This window comes from Cetorhinus maximus, chromosome 8, assembly GCF_964194155.1.
Source record: "Cetorhinus maximus chromosome 8, sCetMax3.hap1.1, whole genome shotgun sequence".
Classification (NCBI taxonomy): Eukaryota; Metazoa; Chordata; class Chondrichthyes; order Lamniformes; family Cetorhinidae; genus Cetorhinus; species Cetorhinus maximus.
Window position 1 is genome coordinate 64519088 of NC_135886.1, and position 22852 is coordinate 64541939.

At 41.3% G+C, this 22852-nt stretch overlaps 1 protein-coding gene across 2 annotated transcripts in view; it reads left to right on the plus strand.

Moving 5' to 3' along the window:
- Nucleotides 1-22852, plus strand: part of klhl13 (kelch-like family member 13) — a 219399-nt gene that overhangs the window by 49152 nt on the left and 147395 nt on the right. For both annotated transcript variants that reach the window (XM_078546953.1, XM_078546954.1), the window contains exon 2: nt 2965-3039. In XM_078546953.1, coding sequence (XP_078403079.1) covers nt 2987-3039 — 53 coding nt within the window. In that variant the 5' untranslated portion in view covers nt 2965-2986. The remainder of the gene's footprint in view (nt 1-2964; nt 3040-22852) is intronic.

Here is a 22852-nt window from a genome sequence, read left to right on the forward strand (position 1 = left end):
ATTCACTCCCTCCACCATCAATGCGTGTGTGGCAGCAGTGTGTACCATCTACAAGATGCATTGTAGCAATTCACCAAGGCTCCTTCCAAAGCTGTAAACTCTACCACTTAGAAGGACAAGGGCAGCAGATGTAATGGAACACCACACCTGCAGATTCCCCAGCAAGCCACACACTATCCTGACTTGGAACTAGCATATACATGGACGTATGAACATCCTAATTTGTATGTTTGTATGTATGTTAGTTCCAAGTCAGGGTGATGTTTTCAGGTAGTGGTGTTCCCATTATGTCTGCTGCCTTGTCCTTCTAGGTGGCAGAGGCTACAGGTTTGAACGAGCTTTGGTGAGTTGCTGCAGTGCATCTTGTGCAGAGTACACACTGCTGCCAACTATATCGCTGTTCCTTCATTGTCACTGTACCAAAATCCTGTAACTCCCTTCCTGATAGCACTGTAAGTGTATCTGTACCAGATGTATTGCAGCAGTTCAGGAAGGTGGCTCACCATCACCTTCTCAAAGGCAATTAGGGATGGGCAACAAATGTTGGCCTTGCTAGCAACTCTCATTCCATGAAAGAATAAAACAAATGCTCTATCTAAAAAGGTAGTGGAAGCTGATTCCATAAATAGTTTTAAAAGGGAGTTGGATAGGTAATTGAAGATGAAAAAGAGGTTGACAGCCAACAAACGAGGCTGTGGGACTGAGTTTGATTGCTCTTTCACAGAGCCAGCGCATGAATGAAGGGATTTGTGAATAGAAAAGCAATTGGTTGAAGGATAGAGGAGGAGTTACATTTGACCAAGTGATGAAGACAAAAAAATCTACCTTATTGAGGTATATGTCGATAATAAACGTATTAAAAAAGGCGAATCTAGAAAATAACTTCAAGCAAAACCATTAGAGTAGGATCAGGAGACGCAAGTCCAGATGGCAGACAGGAAACAGGATTTAAACCTCATCTCAGTTGTACAGAACATCAAGCTCTAAGACAGTGAGTGAGGAGGGGGATGGAATGTGTAGTAACTGATATAGTGGAGGCTGAAGATGCTGGTTTGAGTCTTCCTGATGAGTTCTGACTCATTCAACTTTTGATGTTGGACAAGCACCCTGATAGCATGGAAACTCAAACATTGGAAAGAAGCGATGGAGTAGGGATAGGTGTCTGGAGGTTCTTCACATTGAGTGATTAACACACAAAATTGGACTTCTTTGAGAGTGGTAGAGGCAAAAACAACACCACATGACTTTAAGTGCTGTATTTGAGTAAGGGGAAGTGTAGGGTTTTTCTGGATGATGAACCAAGATGGGCTGAACGGTCTTGTCCATATTTGTCTTGTGATGAACAGGAAACATGTGGAAGTGTATCCATTGATTTTTATATGCCAACCATTCTAGTATGGACTGGCCTGAAGATAAACTAGTTTATTTGTCTGTTTTGTGGATTCATTTGTGATTGATCATTATTAGCCTGCTGTGAAACTTAGCTGTTGAACAACCAAAGTTGTTCAAAGCCCCAAGGCAGGAAATAGCGAATCAGGCAAAACTCTCTTGTAAACACCATCGACTCCTTATATGTGGATTTAACTGCAGTGGAGCCTTAGCTCCATGAATCAGTGACAAGTGTGTCTAACAGGAAAAGTGCGATGGAGTGAGGGAGAAATTGGGAGGAAGAGGACAGAGAGGGAGTCAGAGTGGCAATGTGAGAAAGTGAATATGAGACATGGAAAATTACTGTAGGTAAAAAGAGATACAGAGTATGTGTGTTAGGAAATGAAAGAGAATGGGGTGAAATCGGAAATGAAACGTGGAGAAACAAGAGCAAGAGAGAATGGAAAAAGTACAATCTAGATTTCAAGTGGGAAACATAGCATGTGAAACCCTATTGGACCAGGTTTCAAAATTTCCAACGTGAATATCAGTAAGTATGCAGTGGCAGCCTTCGTCTCGTAAGATGATGGTTTGCGCTGTGATGGTCAACTCTATATTAACTCGTAACTGTTGTCTCTCCTGTTGTATTAGAGCCCTGCAATGAAACTCGAGTGTCCACTTCAGGGTGGAAGCCTGGGCTGTGTAAACTTAAGGGTCCCCCCCTCAAACTCCTTGGTTGAGTCCAAAGGAATGCGAAGCGCCACGTTTGGTACTGGCTTTGTTGCATGAGTTGCTGGAAAGATGACATATTTGGGCATCCATCCACCTTTGGGCTCCACTCCAGATTTTTTTGTCAGGATTTCCTTAGTCTTCAACTCTGCTGAGGTGTCCACAAGACAGTGGAGCTATTCACCCATTGCTGGGAGGATTGGTTCATCAGTGCCAGGGCTTGTTCACATGCCAATGGGCCTGCCCACTGCATGCCTCGTGGCCAAACTTCCTTCAAGCTCCTCAGAAGTTTTGGCCTGGGGCAGCAAGGGAGCCAGTTTCCCTGTGTTTGTCATGAGGTACAACTGAGAACTGGCTGATGGAGAGGCTGTGTGGGAGAAACTTACATGTTTGGTTCTCTTTTTCACATTGTTGCTAGTCAGCGGTGAGGAATGAAAATGAGAAGCAAACTTGCACATAACAACAGAAAGCTAACTCTCTTCACCCACGCACTAGACGCATCATATCAACCTGTTGGACACACATCAGTAAATGTACGAACATACTGTAGTAAAAATTTGTGCCTGTTATTTGATGTGTAATTTGGTTGCCAGCTTCCTGATGTTGTAAAGATTGGCCATAACTGTACATGGTCTCTCCTGTAGTTGCAGCAGCCGTTTATCAGAACTTGAATTTAACCTCTGAATTTTGACAAAGCACATCTCCTTATTGTTGCCTTGAGGAAGTGTGACCCCAGATTCGTTAACCGAGTAACCGTGCCCTTTCGATTAGGGTTACTAAAGATAGATTTTGTTCACAAATTTTGGCTACAGCTTTGAAGAGTAAATGGAGTTCCAGGTCTAATACCTTTTTTTCCTATTTTGACAGTGGAGGTGCGGGTGGTGAGAAAATGGACAACTCTCTGCTCAGAGGGGATCTCATCGCAGCAGGTCTGCACGAGAGGTACTGTGCACACAATTATATATTGTTCAGAAAACAATTGTTATTCTTGAAAGTAATTTATCTACACTGTGATCTTCAGTCGTGTTTCTTTATCTTCCTCTGCTGTCCAGAAGCCCACCTGTCAAATGTTACTTCATGGAATAAATACAATTGTGCATTTGCTGATGAAACATTTAGTGTATTCATTCTTTGTTATGCAGCAGCTAATCTATGGGGAACCTCGGTGTTGTCAGTCCACACACCAGTGCTTTGCCCGGTGTCATTGGAGATGCAGATTGTGGGTCAATTCAGGAACAGGAAACAGCTAGAGAACTTTGTCAATTATCTGTATTTGTACCCTGACAAAAGATTCATTTGAGCCTACAGGTTTCATTTATCCTTGGCTGAGATTTTTGCATAATACCACACAGTGAGTCAGACATGTTCGTCAGAAACAGTTGGGCACTGATAACATGCCTGGATGTTGGGAATAATATATGAACTGGAGTTCTACAGGGTGTTTATTAACTTTCAGAACAATGTTTTCCTAAAATGCTTTGCATCATTTCAAGTAGTCATATTTTTCTAGGCAAATACCATGTCCCTTTGCAAACAGCAAGGCCCCACAAATAGCAGTGAAGCGTATTGGAAGTTAGTCTGTTTGCATAAACAAAAACAAAATGTTGGGAATACCCCAGCAGGTCAGATTGCATTTGTGGAGAGAAACAGAGTGTGATGATGTTTTGTCAGAACTGAAAAAAGTTGGAGATGCATCAGATTTTAACCCAACACAGAGGCAGGGAAGTGAAGAAAGAACAAAAGGGGAGGTCTGCGACAACATGAAAGAAAAGATGGGTCTTTTTGAGGTGTAAATAAGATTAGCAGAATCATACCAATAGCTTCTGTCAAGGAAATAAAGGAGACAGAGGTTTTGATTTGAACTTGTTGAACTTAATATTGAGTCTGAAAGGCTGCGAGAAGTGTCTGCACGAAAGATGAGGTGCTGTCCCTTTAGCTTACATTGAGCATCATTGGAACAGTGTAGACAACTGTGGGCAATGTGAGAGTGGATCAGAGAATTAAAGTGTCCTTGATCTGAGAGAGAAGTCAGGACCATGTTTTAACATTTCATCTGAAAAGAGGCATCTTTGGCATCAGATCCTCAGTACTGCTATCAGCCCATATTGTGTCAAGCCCTGCAATGGGAATTGAATCTGCAACCCATTTGATGGGCTGAATGGTCTCCTGTGCTGTTATCACTTCAACTCTATGACCTCCTGACTCACAGGTGAAAGTGCTACCTCTGAGTCAAGGCTAACACAAGTTGGCTATATTGCTCTTGCTTAACTAATATTTCTGGTGTGCTATTGAGTCCATATCTGTAAAAGACAATTATTGTTAATTGGTTGCCTCTCCTTTTTGAGGGGTTAATCGTTTTGTTGATTTGGCTCCCATTGCCCACAGTAAATGAAAGGATGACACAAAACCTGAACTTAAAGCGCTGGACACGGTCCCAAAAACTGGAAGGGGGCTGGGCTTTTACTTCACCTTCTGGTCACTATATTCCATTAGTGAGAAGTAAGTACGAGCCCAAAGACTTGCCTCAGCCAGCTCAGCTGTTGTAATTGAAGCATTCCTAGAGGACAAACTGCTCCTGTGAACTCCCCCGTCTCATGGTACAAAATAGAATATGGGCAATCAATCCAAAACCTTGGAGAGTCTAAACTGGACAGCAGACTGTGGCCATTCTTTTGTTCTTGCAGCAGTTCCTGAGGATCCACACATGCAAAGTGCCACTTGGGAGTGAACTGTGCAAGCGAGGTATAAGGCTCAGATTATTTGCAGCAATGCAAATAACTCTTGTGATAGATTTAATTTGGGGCCCAGAGTAAAAATAGTTTAGGGTCTTCCCAATTTACAAGTTTGTATAGCAAAATCCTATCTTCTATTGGTCTTGACAATTGCTTTTTCAGTCTGTTTCAGTAAAATTCATTCATAATCATTTAAATTTGAACTTCAAAATGTTTTAATTACCGTTAAGTTTCAATGCATTTTTATTGGTAATGCAGTATAACAGTAAGAGAATAACATAAAAAAGATAAAACAAGTTCTAAAAGAGAACTAAAACTATTTACATTGATTTGGTTCAATCTTTTTTAATGAAGTGTAATCAGTGTACATTTTTAGTCCCCCATTATCCAACTGTCTCTTACCTAATGTCAGTGTTTTTGTCTCGGTTACTGTTTGGCGCTCCATTCCTGTATTCATCACTGATTATATGAGGGGCTACTTCAGTTGCCCATTTGCCATTGACTAGACTGAACATGTGCCCCGTATCCTATTCTCACTGTTTGGTTTGAAGTGGTATTCCTAATTTAACTTTTCTGTAGTGTTTACCATCTTGTGTACCTCCATAAGGTCACTTATCAATTGCTTCTTAAATTCAGCCCCTCTGATGTTAGTTGTCAGTCTTGTGGGTCTTTTCTGAACTGTCCCTAGGGTTCCCATCTGGCCAAAATACTCAAGACTTGGACTGACCAGAGTAGTGCTTATTTGGATGTGTTGAGCCTCAAGCCTGGGTGTTAAGTTTATTAAGTACCCAAATCCTTCACATTGTCACCTGTTGCCGTCACAATGCCATTCATGAAGTATTCATCAATTTTTTTCTGATATGCTGTAATTAGTTGCCTGAGCTAAGTTTCACTGCTATTTTTGGGTCCTTGTTCGTTCTGGGGAACTTCCTTGATTGTCACAGTTATCAGCATCTTGAATTCATGCCTGTACGTTGGTCATCAGTGTCAAATACTTCAGGCTGATATGGTCTTGCATGATGGATACTTTTGGGTAGATTTTGGTAAAGTCTTCATAGCAAGAACCATCTTGTAGACAAAGTTCACCCACTGGACCTGATTTAAACGAATTCCATCTTTTTCCTTTTTTGCATTTCTTTTTTAATCTGAGGCGTATAGTTTGGGCTGCTGCCATTTTGTCTTGCATTTATATTGTGCATTTAATGTAGTAAACATTTATTTCCAAGGTGCTTCACAGGAGCAATCATCAAACAAAATTTAACACCGAATTACACAGGTGATATTAGTACAGGTGACCAAAAGCTTGGTCAAAGGGGTAGGTTTTTAATTTGATGAAGTCTGCAACTGTAAATATTCAGTGATAAGTATTTTTAGTGATAGGTGGTATCCTTAGGCCGTACTACTAGTAAATTAAAACAGTCTCCTTCCATATTCTCAGAGATACAATCAGGATTCAATTTAACATTTTGTAGTTCTAGGCCTCTGCAGCTTCTCTAGGCAGGCGTTTTCTACTTTGTAGCATTTTGATGAGTTTGACACTACACCATCAGTGTCAAGCAGGCACTATTAATAACTTCAAAACAGCATAATAGATATATGGAGAGATCCAAATGAGAGAACTTTTTGGCAGCATTTTCAGACTTCACATAGGAGCAGATTTTTAGCCATTCAGTCCCTCAAGCCTTTTTCACCATTCAGTTAAATCATGGCTGATCTGTATCAAGTCCAATTATCTGCCTTTGATCCCCTTCCCCAACAAAAATCTATCAATTTCAGTTTTGAGATTTTGATTTTATTTAGCCACAACTTTTTGAAGGAGTGAGTTCCAGATTTCCACTAATCTTTGCACTTTTTGACATCAGTTTGACAATGTTTCAGTTTGGTGGGCTTCAGTTGAACACACAAACTACACCGAGCTAGGGTTTTTGATGAGAAATCCAAACACAGAATTAACAGTCACTTGCAGCTTTGGAGTTGTTGGAGCTTATGCTAGGTTTTGGGAACTTGACTCCTCAGTACATCTTCTCTAATTCTTTCCTCTAAGCATTTATTTGTTGGGGACTGTCCTTACCTTGATCTTTGTTTGTTTATTTGGGCAAATGTGGAAAAATAAATATGCGTTTGCATATATGTTAGAAATGGGATTTTTTTTTGTAGGTAGAAAATTTTACCTATTACTAATGTTTGCATGAATTTTGTGTGTATATGTGAAGGAGGGTGGCAATGAGGGAATGATTGGCATAATAATTGTCTTATAGAGCATTTGCAGCCTTACAGAATTTTGGGGTTTATGTTTTGGTTTTGTGTAAGTGCAAATATTTGCTGCCGTTCAGAAACCATGGCTGTTAGTAGCAGCTTTGCTGTTACTTCCTGTTCTGTGTGTATAGAAATAGAATACTCCAGTAATTTCAACCTGTAGCATATGTTTATTAAAGTTAACCCACACAGATTGGCACCTGCACTTTGATTTCCCTTGACAGCTTTGGCGCAAGCTTCTGAGGGACTGTGATACCTTGTCGTTTAGTTGTACACATTAAGGAGGTATATATATATATATTTATATTTATATATATATATATATATTTATATTTATATATATATATATATATATATATATACACACAAGATGAAAAGTTCTTGAGCAATTTCAGAGTATTCCAATAATGCATGCATTTAATGTACTTTATAAAAAACCATTCTGATATAAAATGTGCGTTTTTTAAAATCCCTTTGCGGGATGTGGGCTTTGCTGGCTGGGCCAGCATTTATTGCTCATCTCCACTTGCCCTTGAGAGGGTATATTAGAATATTAGACAGTCTTTCAGCTAAATGTATTTGTGACACAAAAGATGTCTTCATGGCATAATGCAGTGGGTTAAAATAACAAAAACTCCCTTGTGGTAAAGACAGCTGGGCCTCTGTGTTTCTGATGTGTCACTTTTTTGTAGTTGCTGCCGGTGTATGAACTCTCACTGTTGGCTGAATAAGATGTTTTGCAATCTGAGTGCCACATAAATAGTCATTGTTAGCAGTGAATCTTGTGACGAATGCAGCAGCCCCTGCTTGAATATGGCCCTTTGTAACATTAAATAAAGCTTTCCTCAGTTTGATCTCTCATGGCATCTGGCAAAACTTTATAAAGGAAAGGAAAGAGCTTGCATCTGTATAGCACCTTTTGTGATCTCAGGATGTCCCAAAGCGCTTTACAGCCAGTGAAGTACTTTTTGAAGTATAGTCACTGTGGTAATATAGGAAATGTTACAGCCAATTTGTGCAACAAATGTGATAATGAGCAGATAATCTGCTTTTAGTGTTGATTGAGGGATAAATGTTGTGCAGGGCACTGGGCGAATCCCCCTTGCTCATCTTCAAAAATAGTGCCATGTGATATTTTACATGAGAGAGCAGACATCCGGTTTAACATCCTGACTGAAGAGTGGCTGTTCCAACAATGCAGTGCTCTCTCGATACTGCACTGAGTTGTTGGCTTAGATTCCTGGATGTGCTGAAGTCCCTGGTTTAAAACTTGAATCCAAGACCAGACGAGAGTGGTACCACTGAGCCAGGAGCTGACGTGACGAAAACAAAAACAAATGGGCTATTTGCAGAACAGATAAAATGTGACCGTGCAGTCAGCTGCTTTTTGCCAGAATGTGCATATTTTGAAGCTACAGTGAAATAGCTGTGAAAGAATTGTAGGGATTTAAACTCTGTACTAAACCTTAGAGTAAAAAAATTCTTGTTGAGGAGCATAAAGAACAATTACTAATTTAGAATGCAAACTAACAAGATTTATTAGACAATAGAGATTGATACTTAACATTTCATTAGTCGAGGCATGGCGCCATACAGAAGTTCAACTCATGTCGTGTCTATCCCATGGGTCCCAAGACTTCTGGGGTCTTCTCTTCTTGGTGCCTTGAACATGGCCTCTTAGCCAACTTAACTCATACATACAAATCGCTTTGCAGCTTTAAGACATCAACTTCAGTTGATCTTTTTCCAACCTACAACTTCCCATTCTACCTTAATTGTTGGAGCTTCCAGTCCACTTTAACTGCTGTAGCTATACACTTCACAGTTGCTTGCTGAGTGTTCTCCCTCGCGCTCCCGCTCCCTTGCACTCTCTCTGGGGAAAGTAGTTCTCTAACAAAGACTGGCTTGCCCAAAATGGCTAACTGTACTTTACTGCTGATTCTCCCGAGCTACACTTCAACTGACTGAACGATTCATTATATATTATCTTCTCATACTCTCTTAAGGCAATTACTTTATCCCTGGCACCCCTGCCTATACTGGGTCCACTGATTTCTAATACTGGCGTTTTACAGCAATCCTCAGCCCTGTAATAGTAACTTTAGTCACTAAATAAGCCTAATACTGTGTTATAACAGCAAACCTTCAATCTGTGACAAATACCCATCGACTCACAATGGCCTACGCAAATGTTAACTTGTTAGCAAGTGTCCTACTCCTAATTCTCTCTCCTGACAAATGCCCCCAATAAGTGTTCTGTGACAAATGCTAACCATTGGCAAGTGCAGAGACTTTAATGAGGCACGCCCTCCTTGAAAGTAGCTGAATGTGCATCTGAATCAACATAACTAATGACTTCTAAGACTTGACTTCTAACCCAATGTTTGCAACTCTTGACCAATGGGAGGAGTGCTCCTAGTGTCCCCACAACAGCTGACAATTTGTATCTCTAATTGGAGGTCCTTGGAACATTCTAGGCCCAAGACCATTACTCTAGCCAATCAGCTTTGCAGCTTTGATGTCCCTTCTAACTGCTAATGTAAAACTTGTATCTTTGACTGCAGTTCCTGGAACATCTGGTCCTCAGACCTTTGGTCAGACCTTTCTGACCAATCAGCATTGTAGCTTTGGCTTCTTCTTACTGCTAAGCTAGACTCTCTGAAGTCCAAATATACAATTGTGTCCTTCAATTCACCCTCCAAAGGACCCACTTGTTCTTTCTTGAAGCTACATCACAGTATTTGGCATTTATAAAGATGCCAACTTGAAAATGTTCTTAACAACATACCTCAAAATTCTTGAATCACCCCAATAATATAGACAAATTAAAATTTTTCATCACAAGGCTTACATACGGTACAATTTGATAATTTAAGCCTTACTAATTGCACAAATGTGCCAATGAGGTGGTCAAACAGAATTGTCCAGGATGGATTGGTTTCTTGGATTCTGTCTTGCCAATCACCATGCACCCAAAGCTAAAACTAAAAAGAAAGGCTCACACAAAGAAACAGCATAGGCTGAAATAGCATAGGCTTTTTTGATAGGCAGGCTGTTATTTGCCTGACATCTGTTGTGAGACACACATTTGTAAATTAAGATTCTGGACTTGAACGTCTGTTCCAATATATTCAATGCCTATATCGGGGTTAATTGTGGTTAATTGGATTCTTCCTGCAGCATTTAAGAGTGACATTTTATTTCAAGGTATTGGGTAAAGCCATTTGATTTAAAGAGTAGGTTTCTGTGCACCCATTTAAAATTTTCTTTGAGGGTTGGGGGAAGGTGTGGTGTGGGATGAAGCCAATACCTTTTTGAATCCTGTGAATATCTGTCTGACCATCTAGGTATAATTACGAGAAGTGCAAAGGAACATTCAGCTGTGGTCTGTTCCATCATTCAGTTAAATTATGGCTGATCTGCACCAAAGCTCAATTTACCTGCCTTTTTCCCATATCCCTTGATTTCCTCTTGCCCAACAAAAATTACTAAGCTCAATCGTGAAAATTTCAATAGGCCTCTGGCATTCGCAGCCTTTTCGGAGGGAAAGTTACTGATTTATATTACCACTTGGGTGAGAAAATGCTTCCTGAATGCGCTCTTAAGTGGCCCTGCTCTAATTTTAAGATTCTGTCCCTTTGTTCTGGCCTCCCACAGAAGAGAAAATTATTTCCCTGTACCTACCATATCAAATCCTTTTTTCATTTAACATCGGTGGTAAGAAAGATAATTCTAAGATAATACTAAAGGAGAAAATTAAAAGAAATGTGAAAGCCAAGTATATAATAATGAATAATCAGCATGGATTTCAAAAGGGAAAGTTTTGTTTTTTTGAATTCTTTGAAAAGGTTAAGAGAGAGTGAGCCCAGGGTAATGTAGCAGATGTAATAAATCTAGATTTCCAAAAAGCCTTTGAAATGGTACCATGTAAAGTCAGAGAATGCAGAGCTGGAGCACAAGTAGCAGAATGGCATAAGTTGGGAGTTGGGATCCCACTAGGATCAGTGCTGCGGCCACTGTTCTCCCAATCTATATTAACAATTTAGACTTTGGAATGCAAAACTCAAATTCTAAATTTGCGGATGACAGCAAATTTTGCTGGGGGTTGTTGGGTGGGAAAGATGGCCAACACTGAGGAGGACTACAACGAATTATTTAATGAACTTGGAGAATGGGAGTATAATTGGCAAATTAAGTTCAACATAGATAAGTGCGAAGTATGACATTTTGGTAAGAAAGATAAGGAGGTCACATGTGGAAAATTAAAATCTAAATGGGGTAAAGAAGCAAAGTTTTTGGGAGTGCAAATAAGCAAGTCACTAAAGTAGTGACACTGGTTAACATGGCCATTTAATAAAAGCAAGCCCAGCACTCGGTTTATTTCTGGAATGATAGAATTGAAAATAAATAAGTTTTGCTAAACTTGTATCGACCTTTGTTGGAGCACACTTGCAGCGCTATGTAGTACAGCAATCAGAACCGTATAAAATGGATACAGAGGCACAGGAGAGGGTGCAAAGAAATTTATAAGGATAATACCGATTATACCGATCAGGAAAGGAAGAATGGCCTTGAATCTTTTTTCTTTTGAAAAGAGAACACTGGGGAGTGGTTAATAGAGATATAGAGATTTTAAAATTATAATATGTTTTGATGGAGTGGATATTTGTGGGGAAGAGCAAAAACTAGAGGCCACCGATACAATAGTCATCAAGAAATCAGATAGGGAATTTAGAAGAAACTTCTTTTCCCAGAGAGTGGTGAGAGTTACCAGAGTAGTTGAGACAAATAGTTCAGATATATCTAAAGGAAGGCTATATAAGCATATGAGGGAGAAGAGAATGGAGTGCTATGCTGATAGTTCAATGAGCAAAGATGGGAAGAGGCTCAAGTAGAGCGTAAACACTGGCAAGGACTGGTTGGACTAAATGGCCTGTTTCTGTGCTGAATATCATTTTAAACAAATTGACCAGATCATCCCTCAACTTTGCTTGTATTCCCCTGAGTTTACAATTTGTATGCAACATGTCCTCATAATTCAACTCTTTTAGCCCTGGTTACATGATGTTGAATCTGCACTGTGCCCTCTGCAAAAGCCATTAGATTGCCCTGAGTTTCTGAGCCCAAAACTGAATGCAGTACCCCAGGGGCAGTTAAAATGCAAAGGAATTTGTGCTATATGCACTGAACTGTAGCTAGAGAATAGTCAATCTGAGGCAGTCAAGGATATGAAACTGATGAGTGGTGTTTTACCATGTGATCATGTTTCAAGGTCAGTTTTATATTGCAACTTAATGCGAGAGAAACATTTTGTTTTGATGTTTCAGAGAAAAATACAGTTTGTAGTTGCTGTAAATATACTGTTTCCACCACTGCTACTACTAAGTTCCTGCTTCAGTTGTCTGTTGCAGCTGCCTTGGTTCTTGAACGGTGAATGCAGCTCTTTAACTCTATGGATGATGATCGATCTGGCATGAATTACTCCTTTCATCTTCTATCATTTACTCAGTCTTCAGAGGTCTGGGATTTGCCGTGTTCAATCATTACTCTTTGCTTGTTCTTGCTAGGTTCAGGATACCAATCAAGGCAAGCTGAAGGGCTCCACTCGAGTCTCCTATCCTTCCTTATCCAACTCTATCAGCAATACCTTCTATTCCTTTCTCCTGGGATATGATGCTTGACGCCACTAAGGAATGCTGGCCGAGTCATCAGGACTAACTGCTTGTAAAACCAGCCTAATGGGTGCTGTGGTTTGCCATGCAGAGGTGCTACCTTTAGGACTTAACCCATATCACCAGCTTATTTGTACTATGTATTGTTCATTTAAAGTTGTAATGCCTGTTAGTTTATATCCTGAGCCACAGTCTGACAAGTGTGCATTCTTCTGTTTCCAAAGTTAATGGTGGCACATGGTTCATGGATTGCTGTAACAAGAATTGTCTGTTTGAGTCTGGGCCTCTTAAATATTGAGCAAATAAAGACATCTTCAGGTTCAGGGGCAGTGTTAAGTGACATTGAACTCACGTCGAAACCCCCAAAAGATGTAACACTATGCATCTGGATTTGAAATTGTTGCACTGGAGCATTGTTTGGCTCTGGAAGCAACGATTCACAAGGACATCACCATTTTAAAGCAAATCTACAGATTACTAATTTACTAATTACTGGGGCTTCAGCGTGATGTAGTGATAAGTTTTCACACACAAACCCTCACCTGCCAGGATCCATGTAAAGGCAGGCAGAACCTTGCTAGAAAGGATCAAAAAAATGCACAGGATTGAGATTAAAATTAGTATTGTACTTCCAATTTAAGAATGAAATTCTAACTATTACACTTGTAAAATAATGCAGCTGTAAAGGAGGCTTTTTGACCCATTGTGCCTGTACTGGCACTTTGAAAGAGTCATCCAATTCATCTCACAGTTTAGCAAATTTCTCCCTTTACCTGATTTTATGAAATTGAAATCATTTTTCCCCTCTGTTCAGTGTATTTCACCAGTCTGTCAAACTGATTTATGACTGTAAGGCCCAGCAGGATCAAGTAGATGCCCAAGTGGGCTGTTGATCTGTGTAATACTACCAGAGATATGCACAGACACTGTAGTTTAAAACGTGCAGCTACATACTTGCTTCAGAGGTACTTAAAACAGACTACACTGTGGGAAGAAGAATTTCTGGCCAGACAATTGAAGCAGTGTTCATGTGGGTAATTATGCTGAAGTGCAGATATTCTGCAACAGGTGATACAGCTGATAAAGTTTAGTTGCATTATTAATGTCGCTGGACTAGTACTCCAGAGCACCAGGCTAATGCTAAGGGCACCTGGGTTCAAATCCCACAATGGCAGCTAGTGCAATTTAAATTCAATTAATAAAATCTGGAATTGTAACCATGAAACAATCATCGATTGTTGTAAAAACCCATCTGGTTCGCTAATGTCCTTTAAGAAAGGATACTGTCATCCTTACCTGGCCTGGCCTACATGTGACTCCAGGCCCACAGAAATTTGGTTGACTCTTAACTGCACTCTGAAATGGCCAAGTAAGCCACTCAATTCAAGGGCAGGTAGGGATGGACAACAAATGCTGACCTTGCCAGCGACGCCCGCATCCCATGAAAGAATCAACCTCTTTGGTCAGAATTCAGAAACTGTGCTGTCATCACATTCATATGCTGTCATTCCTGAGAGTCAGTCCAGAATGTGCTTTGTTTGCACCATCACACAGGCGCAGCTGCCCTTTCCTTTGACCCTTCATTTGGTTAAGTGCAAGGAAGAGGCTGAGCATGTTTCTTCCACTTAACCATTGGTTTGTGGAGATCAGTTGGTTGAGCACAACAACAACTTCTATTCTTATAGTACCTTTAATGTAACCACCTTCTTTCATATGGTGGGTATAGAGCAACAACTATAATTTTACATTGAGGTGGCCAAGCCAGCAAAAATCGCTGTAATACGTCCTTCATATTTATGAGTTGGACATTGAGTTGTTATGTTATCCATGGTCTGTTCTGGGGGACCACAGTCGCATACAGGAGAGTTTTTAATTTTCCATTTGTGCATCAGGTATCCGTATCTGCCATGGTTTGTACGGATGGTGTTTAGGATGCCCATGAGCTTCATGGGAGGCCGAAACCGGGGACCTATGCTGGGTCTTTCACGGCGTGTTTCTTCATAATTTCATGGGTCCAAAAGGGCTTATGTAACTTCAAGAGGAGGTGAGGGATGTTGGTGAGGTCCTGATGGATAGGGAGGCATTTGTTTTCCTCGATTTGTTGAGCTTCATGGAGGGTCGCTGTGTTGTGCTAGATTCAAGCGTTGCTGTTGGTGGTGGTGGGTTGATATGTGCCAGCACAGGTAGCCAGAATGCTGGGATCAAATTTAGGGTTCCAGTGATGCATCGCGTTGCAATGTTCAGTTGAACATCAGCCAGTCAAGTGTGGCTACTTCAGGTTCATACTGGTGCACAGTACTCAGCTACAGAGTACACAAGGGCCATTGCTGAAATCCACAGTACTATTAAAATGACCAAAGGCGCTTCACAGGGGAATTATTAAACAAAATATGACACTGAGCCTGGAGTTTGAATCCTGGCAGGTTTCACCTCTTTGAGTTGCATTAGGACCTGCAGTGAAGACAAGGCTTCAGGGACTGAGCCACACTCACTATTAGGATAAAAGCAAAATACTGTGGATGCTGGAAATCTGAAACAAAAACAAAAATTGCTGGGAAAATTCAGCAGGTCTGATGGCATCTGTGGAGAGAAAGACACAGTTAACGCTTCGAGTCCGTATGACTCTTCTTCACAATTAAGAGAAGTAGAAATATGGTGAAATACATACTGTTTAAGGGGGATGGGACAGGTGAAGCTGGATAGAAGGCCAATAATAGGTGGAGGCAAAGGAGAGATTGCAAAAGATGTCATAAACAAAAGGTCGAAGGGGTGTTGATGGTGGTGATACCGGCTAAAGGAGGTGCTAATGGTGACATTAAGAGTAGAAAGCAGGATGAGCAAGTGACAGAGGGCTCCAGTGGGGGCGGGGTGGGGGAGGGGATAGTGTGGGAGAAGAGATCAAAATAGGCTAAAAGGTGGGGATAAAACAATGAATGGAAATAAATTTAAAAAATAATAATAGAAATAGGTGGGAAAAAAACTGTATAAATAAAAATTAAAAAATAAACATTTGAAAAAGAGGATCAAAAAAGGGAGAGGATGGAGGAGAGAGTTCATGATCTGAAGTTGTTGAGCTCAATGTTAAGTCTGGAAGGCTGTAAAGTGCCTAATCAGAAGATGAGGTGCTGTTCCTCCAGTTTACGTTGAGCTTCACTGGTACAATGCAGCAAGCCAAGGACAGACATGTGGGCAAGAGAGCAGGGTGGAGTGTTGAAATGGCAAGCGACAAGGAGGTCTGGGTCATTCTTGCGGACAGACCGAAGGTGTTCTGCAAAGCGGTCGCCCAGTCTGCGTTCGGTCTCCAATGTAGAGGAGACCGCATTGGGAGCAACGAATGCAGTAGACCAAGTTGAAGGAAATGCAAGTGAAATGCTGCTTCACTTGAAAGGAGTGTTTGGGCCCTTGGATGGTGAGGAGAGAGGAAGTGAAGGGGCAGGTGTTGCGTCTTCTGTGTTTGCATGGGGAGGTGCCATGGGAGGAGTAGAGGGTGATGGAGGAGTGGACCAGGGTGTCACGGAGGGAACGGTCCCTATGGAATGCCAACGGGGGGGGTGGGGGATGTGAAGGGAAGATGTGTTTGGTGGTGGCATCATGCTGGAGTTGGCGGAAATGGTGGAGGATGATCCTTTGAATGCGGAGGCTGGTGGGATGAAAAATGAGGACAAGGAGGACCCTATCATGGTTCTGGGAGGAGAGGAAGGTGCGAGGGCAGAGGCGTACGAGAGAGATGTCACACTCTACTTTCCTCTTTGGCCTGGACACTTGTTCCAGGAGCAAGACCAGTTACTCCTTAAAATTGATTAATTACATAACTTTTTGAAACTCTAATATTTTCATATAAAAATTTGTATATTCTTAGAAAGTTGCATTAATACAATTCAGCACTACAATTTACTCAGGAAACTGGCATAGTGTATAAGGAAGGAAGGGAAACAAGCAGTAGTTTCATGGAACATATAGAAATTAAAGAGGAGGAAGTGCTTGCTGCCTTACAGCGAATAAAGGTAGATAAATCCCCCGGGCCTGACATGATATTCCCTCGGACCTTGAGGGAGACTAGTGTAGAAATTGCAGGGGCCCTGGCAGAAATATTTAAAATGTCCTTAGCCACGGGTGAGGTGCTGGAGGATTGGAGGGTAGCTCATGTTGTTCCGTTGTTTAAAAAAGGCTCCAAAAGTAAACCAGGTAATTACAGGCCAGTGAGCCTGATGTCAGTAGTAGGTAAATTATTGGAAGGTGTTCTGAGAGATCGGATATATAATTATTTGGACAGCCAAGGGTTGATTAAGGATAGTCAGCATGGCTTTGTGCGGTAGGTCGTGTTTAACGAACCTTGTAGAGTTTTTCGAGGAGGTTACCAAGAAAGTAGATGAAGGAAAGGTTGTGGATGTTGTCTACATGGACTTTAGTAAGGCCTTTGACAAGGTCCCACATGGGAGGTTAGTTCAGAAGGTTCAGACACTTGGTATCCATGGAGAGGTTGTAAACTGGATTCGAAATTGGCTGTGTGGGAGAAGACAGAGAATGGTAGTGAATGATTGCTTCTCAGACTGGAGGTCTGTGACTAATGGTGTGCGTCAGGGATCTGTGCTGGGAGCATTGTTGTTTGTTGTCTATATAAATGATTTGGATGATAATGTGGTGAATTGGATCAGCAAGTTTGCTGATGACACTAAGATTGGAGGCGTTGTGGACAGCGAGGAAGGCTTTCAAAGCTTGCAGAGAGATCTGGACCAACTGGAAAAATGGGCCAGAAAATGGCAGATGGAATTTAATGCGGAAAAGTGTGAGGTGTTACATTTTGGAAGGTCAAACCAAGGTAGGACATACACAGTAAATGGTAGGGCACTGAGGAGTGCGGAGGAACAAAGGGATCTGGGAGTTCAGATACACAATTCCCTGAAAGTGGCGTCACAGGTAGACAAGGTTGTAAAGAAAGCTTTTGGCATACTGACCTTCATAAATCAAAGTATTGAATAAAGGAGTTGGGATGTAATGGTGAGGTTGTATAAGATATTGGTGAGGCCAACTTTGGAGTATTGTGTGCAGTTCTGGTCGCCTAACTACAGGAAGGATATCAGTAAGATTGAGAGAGTGCAGAGAAGATTTACTAGGATGTTGCTGGGTCTTATGGAGTTGAGTTACAGGGAAAGATTAAACAGGTTAGGACTTTATTCCTTGGAGCGTAGAAGAATGAGGGGAGATTTGATAGAAGTTTACAAAATTGTGAGGGGTATAGACAGAATAAATGCTAGTAGGCTTTTTCCACTTAGATTAGGAGAAATAAACACGAGAGGACATGGCTTTAGGGTGAAAGGGGAAAGGTTTAGGGGGAACTTCTTCACTCAGAGAGTGGTGAGAGTGTGGAACGAGCTACCATCTGATGTGGTAAATGTGGGCTCACTCTTAAGTTTTAAGAATAAATTAGATAGATACATGGATTGGAGAGGTCTGGAGGGTTATGGACTAGGTGCAGGTCAATAGGACTAGCGGAATAATATTTCGGCACAGACTAGAAGGGCCGAATGGCCTGTTTTCTGTGCTGTAGTGTTCTATGGTTCTCGTGTCTTGGGGGCAAAGATCACAGTGACATAGAATAACTTTGGGCACTCTGCTCATTTACTAAAGAAAACTTGTGTGATGAGAGAGGAGTCCAGGGAAATCAGGTGTCATTTTCACCACCATACAGTAGTGCTTTTCAGTGTGATTTATTGAAGGCATCACAGGGTAGGAATAACTGAACATTCACATCACATCATCTCTGACAATGTGCTTGTATCAAATTCCTTTCTCTGCTATTTTAACAGTGATGTCAACCTGTTAAAATAGAATTAACATCTGCAGTGAAATGGTGGAAACAGTAACTCAGTTCGAAGAACTGAAACATTCACACGACAATGGTTAATTGCAATTACCCTCATTTAGCAAAGCTTTTTTTTTAACACCTTGTTTGGAAATATTTCTCTTCAAGAAGATACCTTTTCAGAGCATGGTGCATGAATCTGATATTTTATGAATGGTTTAGGCAGGAAAATTGTAAGTTGGAAAATGGAGCAACCACTACAGGGTACAAAAGTCTCTCATTTGCTGTTGACTCCTTCAGTTTTCCAAATGTGTTTCATAATCTCAAGTTTTCTGGAAGGATGCAGTCATCAGTACACTGCATATGTGCCAGGGATTCAAATTAATCCAATCTGGAATAGTATGCTGTGTTAAATTTTGCACCCACTCTAAACTGGTGTACCATAAACAGGGTGTAGAGCTGTAAGAAATTGCAGAAGTGGAGTAGGGTGAAACTGCCTTTACTAAGAGCAGCAATGATCATGGCCTTGGTCGTGGCCCTGGGATAAGTGTCCTCACCTCTTAGATGCAGGAGATGTTTGGGTTGTTGGTGGTGGGTGGGGGAAGGGAAACAAGTTGGGAGAGTAAATCATGGCGGGGGGAGAAAAGAAGACACATGGTTTCATAGGCAGGTAACACTTTTAAAAAGAAGAACCTTAAAGCATATTTGTTTGAACTTGTTTAATTTTTCACTGGCCCTTAACTTTTCCTTAATTTCTTCATAACCTTTCTCCAGAATAAATAAACCAGTTCTAGTTAGTGGCTCTGAAATAAAAGCAAAATGCTGTGGATGCTGGAAATCTGAAATAAAAACAGTAAGTGCTGGAAATACTCAGCAGGTTTGGCAGCATCTATGGAGAGAGGAACAGTTAACGTTTCAAGTCGAATACGTCTCCTCTTCATAAGTGCTTGGTTGCCTTTTTTGTTTCCAATGCAGTTTGCTTGTAATCAGTGTGAAAAATCACAGGATTTTAAGCAAAAATGATGTTCAGCGCAACTTGAGTCTCCATGTTCTGTTGCATTGGTTTAAAAATCGTTGTGCTAGAAGCCAGCCCTTCTTAAATCTGGCCATGCTCCATGTGAATTGATCACCATTGGGAGTTTCTGCTAATTGTGCTCGGTTGTGTACTCGGTTTGAGGAATCGCTAAAAAAAACTAAGCTATTTTGTATGTGTTAAAACACTAGTAGGCACATTTTAAAAGCTTTTGAATATAATTTTAATATACTAAGGAACTGACTGTGCCAAGTTAGCAAGTAACTAGTTGTGTCTAGTTTCTTTGATCGCCATTTTCAGTCATTTAAAGTTGGGCTAGGTGGTGGTGGGCAAGGCACGTGATTGAAAATGTTTATTTTTGTGATTAAACACTTTTCCAACTGTATTAGTCCAACTGTTCTGGTCAAACTGCAGCAAGTTACCACTCAAAGATATCAAGGAATATTTTTAAAGCAAAATATTTTTGAAGGAAAGCTACATTCTAAAAAGCTGCCCAAATACGCTGGTTCATAGCAGATTTTACACTTTATGATATGCAAATGAGTTTGAGCAGAAACCCGAAGAAAACACTTCTCCAGACTGGCACAGTTTTGGGCACAAGTGAAAACTTGACTCCACCATGTTAATCTTGCTTTTTCATTTTATCTAATTACAGAAATACAAGGCCTCAATGATAGCTGGTATTGTTAACAGTTCTCTCTTCTCCAGTACTGACTCCTCCTTTAAATCTGCTGCTATCACTCTGCTGTTCAAAAAAAAACCAACCCTTCGTCCTCGCAAACTACCACTCCATCACCAAACTCACTTTATTCTCATTGAATGTGTTGTCACCTCCAAAATTTGTGCCCAGGTTTTCCAGAACTCCATGTTTAAAACCCTTCAGTAATGATTTAGCCTTGCCACAGTACTGAAATTGCTCTTAGGGCGTCATTTGTGACATTTCCATGTGACTCTGACTTGTCCTCTTGACCTGTCTGAAGCTTTGACAGGGTTGACCACACCTTCCTCCTCCCAAATCTCTTCACAGTTGTTGAGCTGGATGGAACTGTATTGACTCGGTTCCGTCCTTGTCTATCTAACCGTAGCCAGAGAATCATCAGCAATGGCTCCTCTTCCTGCTCCCACACTTTAATCTCTGGTGTCCTCCAAGATCTGTCCCTGACTCCTTCCTGTTTCTCACCTGTGTGCTGCCCCACAACGACATCACAGAAAACACGGCATCAGTTTCATCATGTACCTTTCTGGCACTCAGGTTTACACCACTACCTCTCTCAACCTATCCATGAATTGTCAGACTGCTTGTCCAAAATTCAGTGCTGAATGAACAGAAATATGCTCCAGCTAATTATATATTCACATACACAACCCTGTCCTTTGCAGACAGAAGGAGCATGTCCACGCATTGTGCCTTTTTCAACTAAACAAAAGCTTGGGCGACAGCCATTCCCTAGTTCATATTCCATGGCAATGCCTTGGCCAATCAGAGTCGACCTGTCTGGTTTGAATTTGAACAAAAGCTTGGCAGTTAACTGTTGAAGAGTCATGCGGATTCGAAACGTTAACTGTGCTCCTCTCCGCAGATGCTGCCAGACCTGCTGAGTTTTTCCAGGTATTTTTGTTTTTGTCTTGGCAGTTAACTGTTCCCTGGTGCATTCTCCATGGCAACGGCTTTACCAATCAGAGTCCAGTTGCCAACCAATCAGCATGTCTTCTCATACTGTATAAATTGTTGTTCCCTTTATTATTGGTATTCTTGTGAACTGTCCTAATAAGTGCAAGAAGAAAAGCTTCAACAGCGTCTATTTTTTTCAGCAATACTAAAATGTGTTAATGAAAGCTGAGTAGATCTATGGAGACTTTTGAACCTTCACTGTACATTGCATTCATGCTTCACAGGAACTGACAGTAAAGTTGGAATGTAAATCACATGAAGGCACAAATTGAATTTGAAATGAAGTGGAGTGGATGGGATGTCCTTTGTGGAGTTTTGTTTCACTTAGTTCCAGCCTGACCTAACCATCTGTATAGATTCATGATAGAGCTGTAATGCTAGAGTTTGTAAGTAGCAGTGACTGTGACATATCACACTTTTTAATAGTTCAATAGTTGCAATGGGTATGTTGGTGACCTGTTGCGAAACGAGATGGTGACTTGTTACCAGCCACTCTTGATTTGGTTGCTTTGAGATGTATGAAAATGGGCTGGGTCACTGGTCCTCCAACTTTGGTGGGGTGAATGTTACTTACAATACAAGTGCCAGGCAATGATCATCTCCATCAGACAGTCAACAGCATTGCCATAGCCAAATCCTTCATCATGTGGGGGTCACCATTGACCAAAAGCTTAACTGGACTAGCCATATAGACGTTACAAGAGCAGGTCAGAGACTGGGAATTATGCAGCACATGAAGTTCTGACTCTTCAAAGCCTGTCTATCAACGACAAGGCACAAGTCAGGAATGTGATGGAATACTCTCTGCTTGACTGGATGACTGCAGCTTCAACACCATCCAAAACAAAGCAGCATTTCCTAAACCTCTACCCCATAGAAAGATGAGGGCAGCAGAGGCATGGGCACACCACTAAGTTCCCCTCCTAACTTGAAAATATATTGCAGTTTCTTCATTGCCCTATGAACAGCTTAAAACAAATTCTTTCATGCACTTTCTTGGTCAGATGTTGCCTTTATTTGATGTCTCTGAGATGTCGAGGATGAGCTTGACTTGCAGGAAATCGCCAATATAGCTTCTAATGTAGCATTTTGTGATACAGTCCACCAGAACACAGGTGTATTTAAATCTGCATGTCCAGGCTGGGCCTGTGGACTGTATTCACCCATGGGCTCTGACAGTCGAGCCAATGAAGCCCAGATTCCTGTTTCTTTACTGTTTTGCCCTATATTTAGTATTGTGAGCCTGGAGATTTGGGAAGGGCTGTTTTTAGTGATGATAGGCTGGATTTTACATTCCCCCAATTGGCGGGTTTGAAGGTGGTGGGGGCTCATTCAATCTGGCGGGTGGCTTGCAGCCACCTTAATGCCTCTGCCCTCACTGCAGTTATACCAGCGGTGGGGGGGATGGTATTCAATTGAAGCCCTTAAGTGGCACTTACAGGCTTCGTGGTGCCGTTGCTGGGGTTTTACCAGGTGTGGGAGAGGCCCAAACAAAACTGCTAGCCCGGCAGGCTTCCCTGCACGTACCCTTGGCGGGGGCCAATCAGGCCCCCATCCCCAAGGTTGCCCTCCCCTCATAGGCCTCTC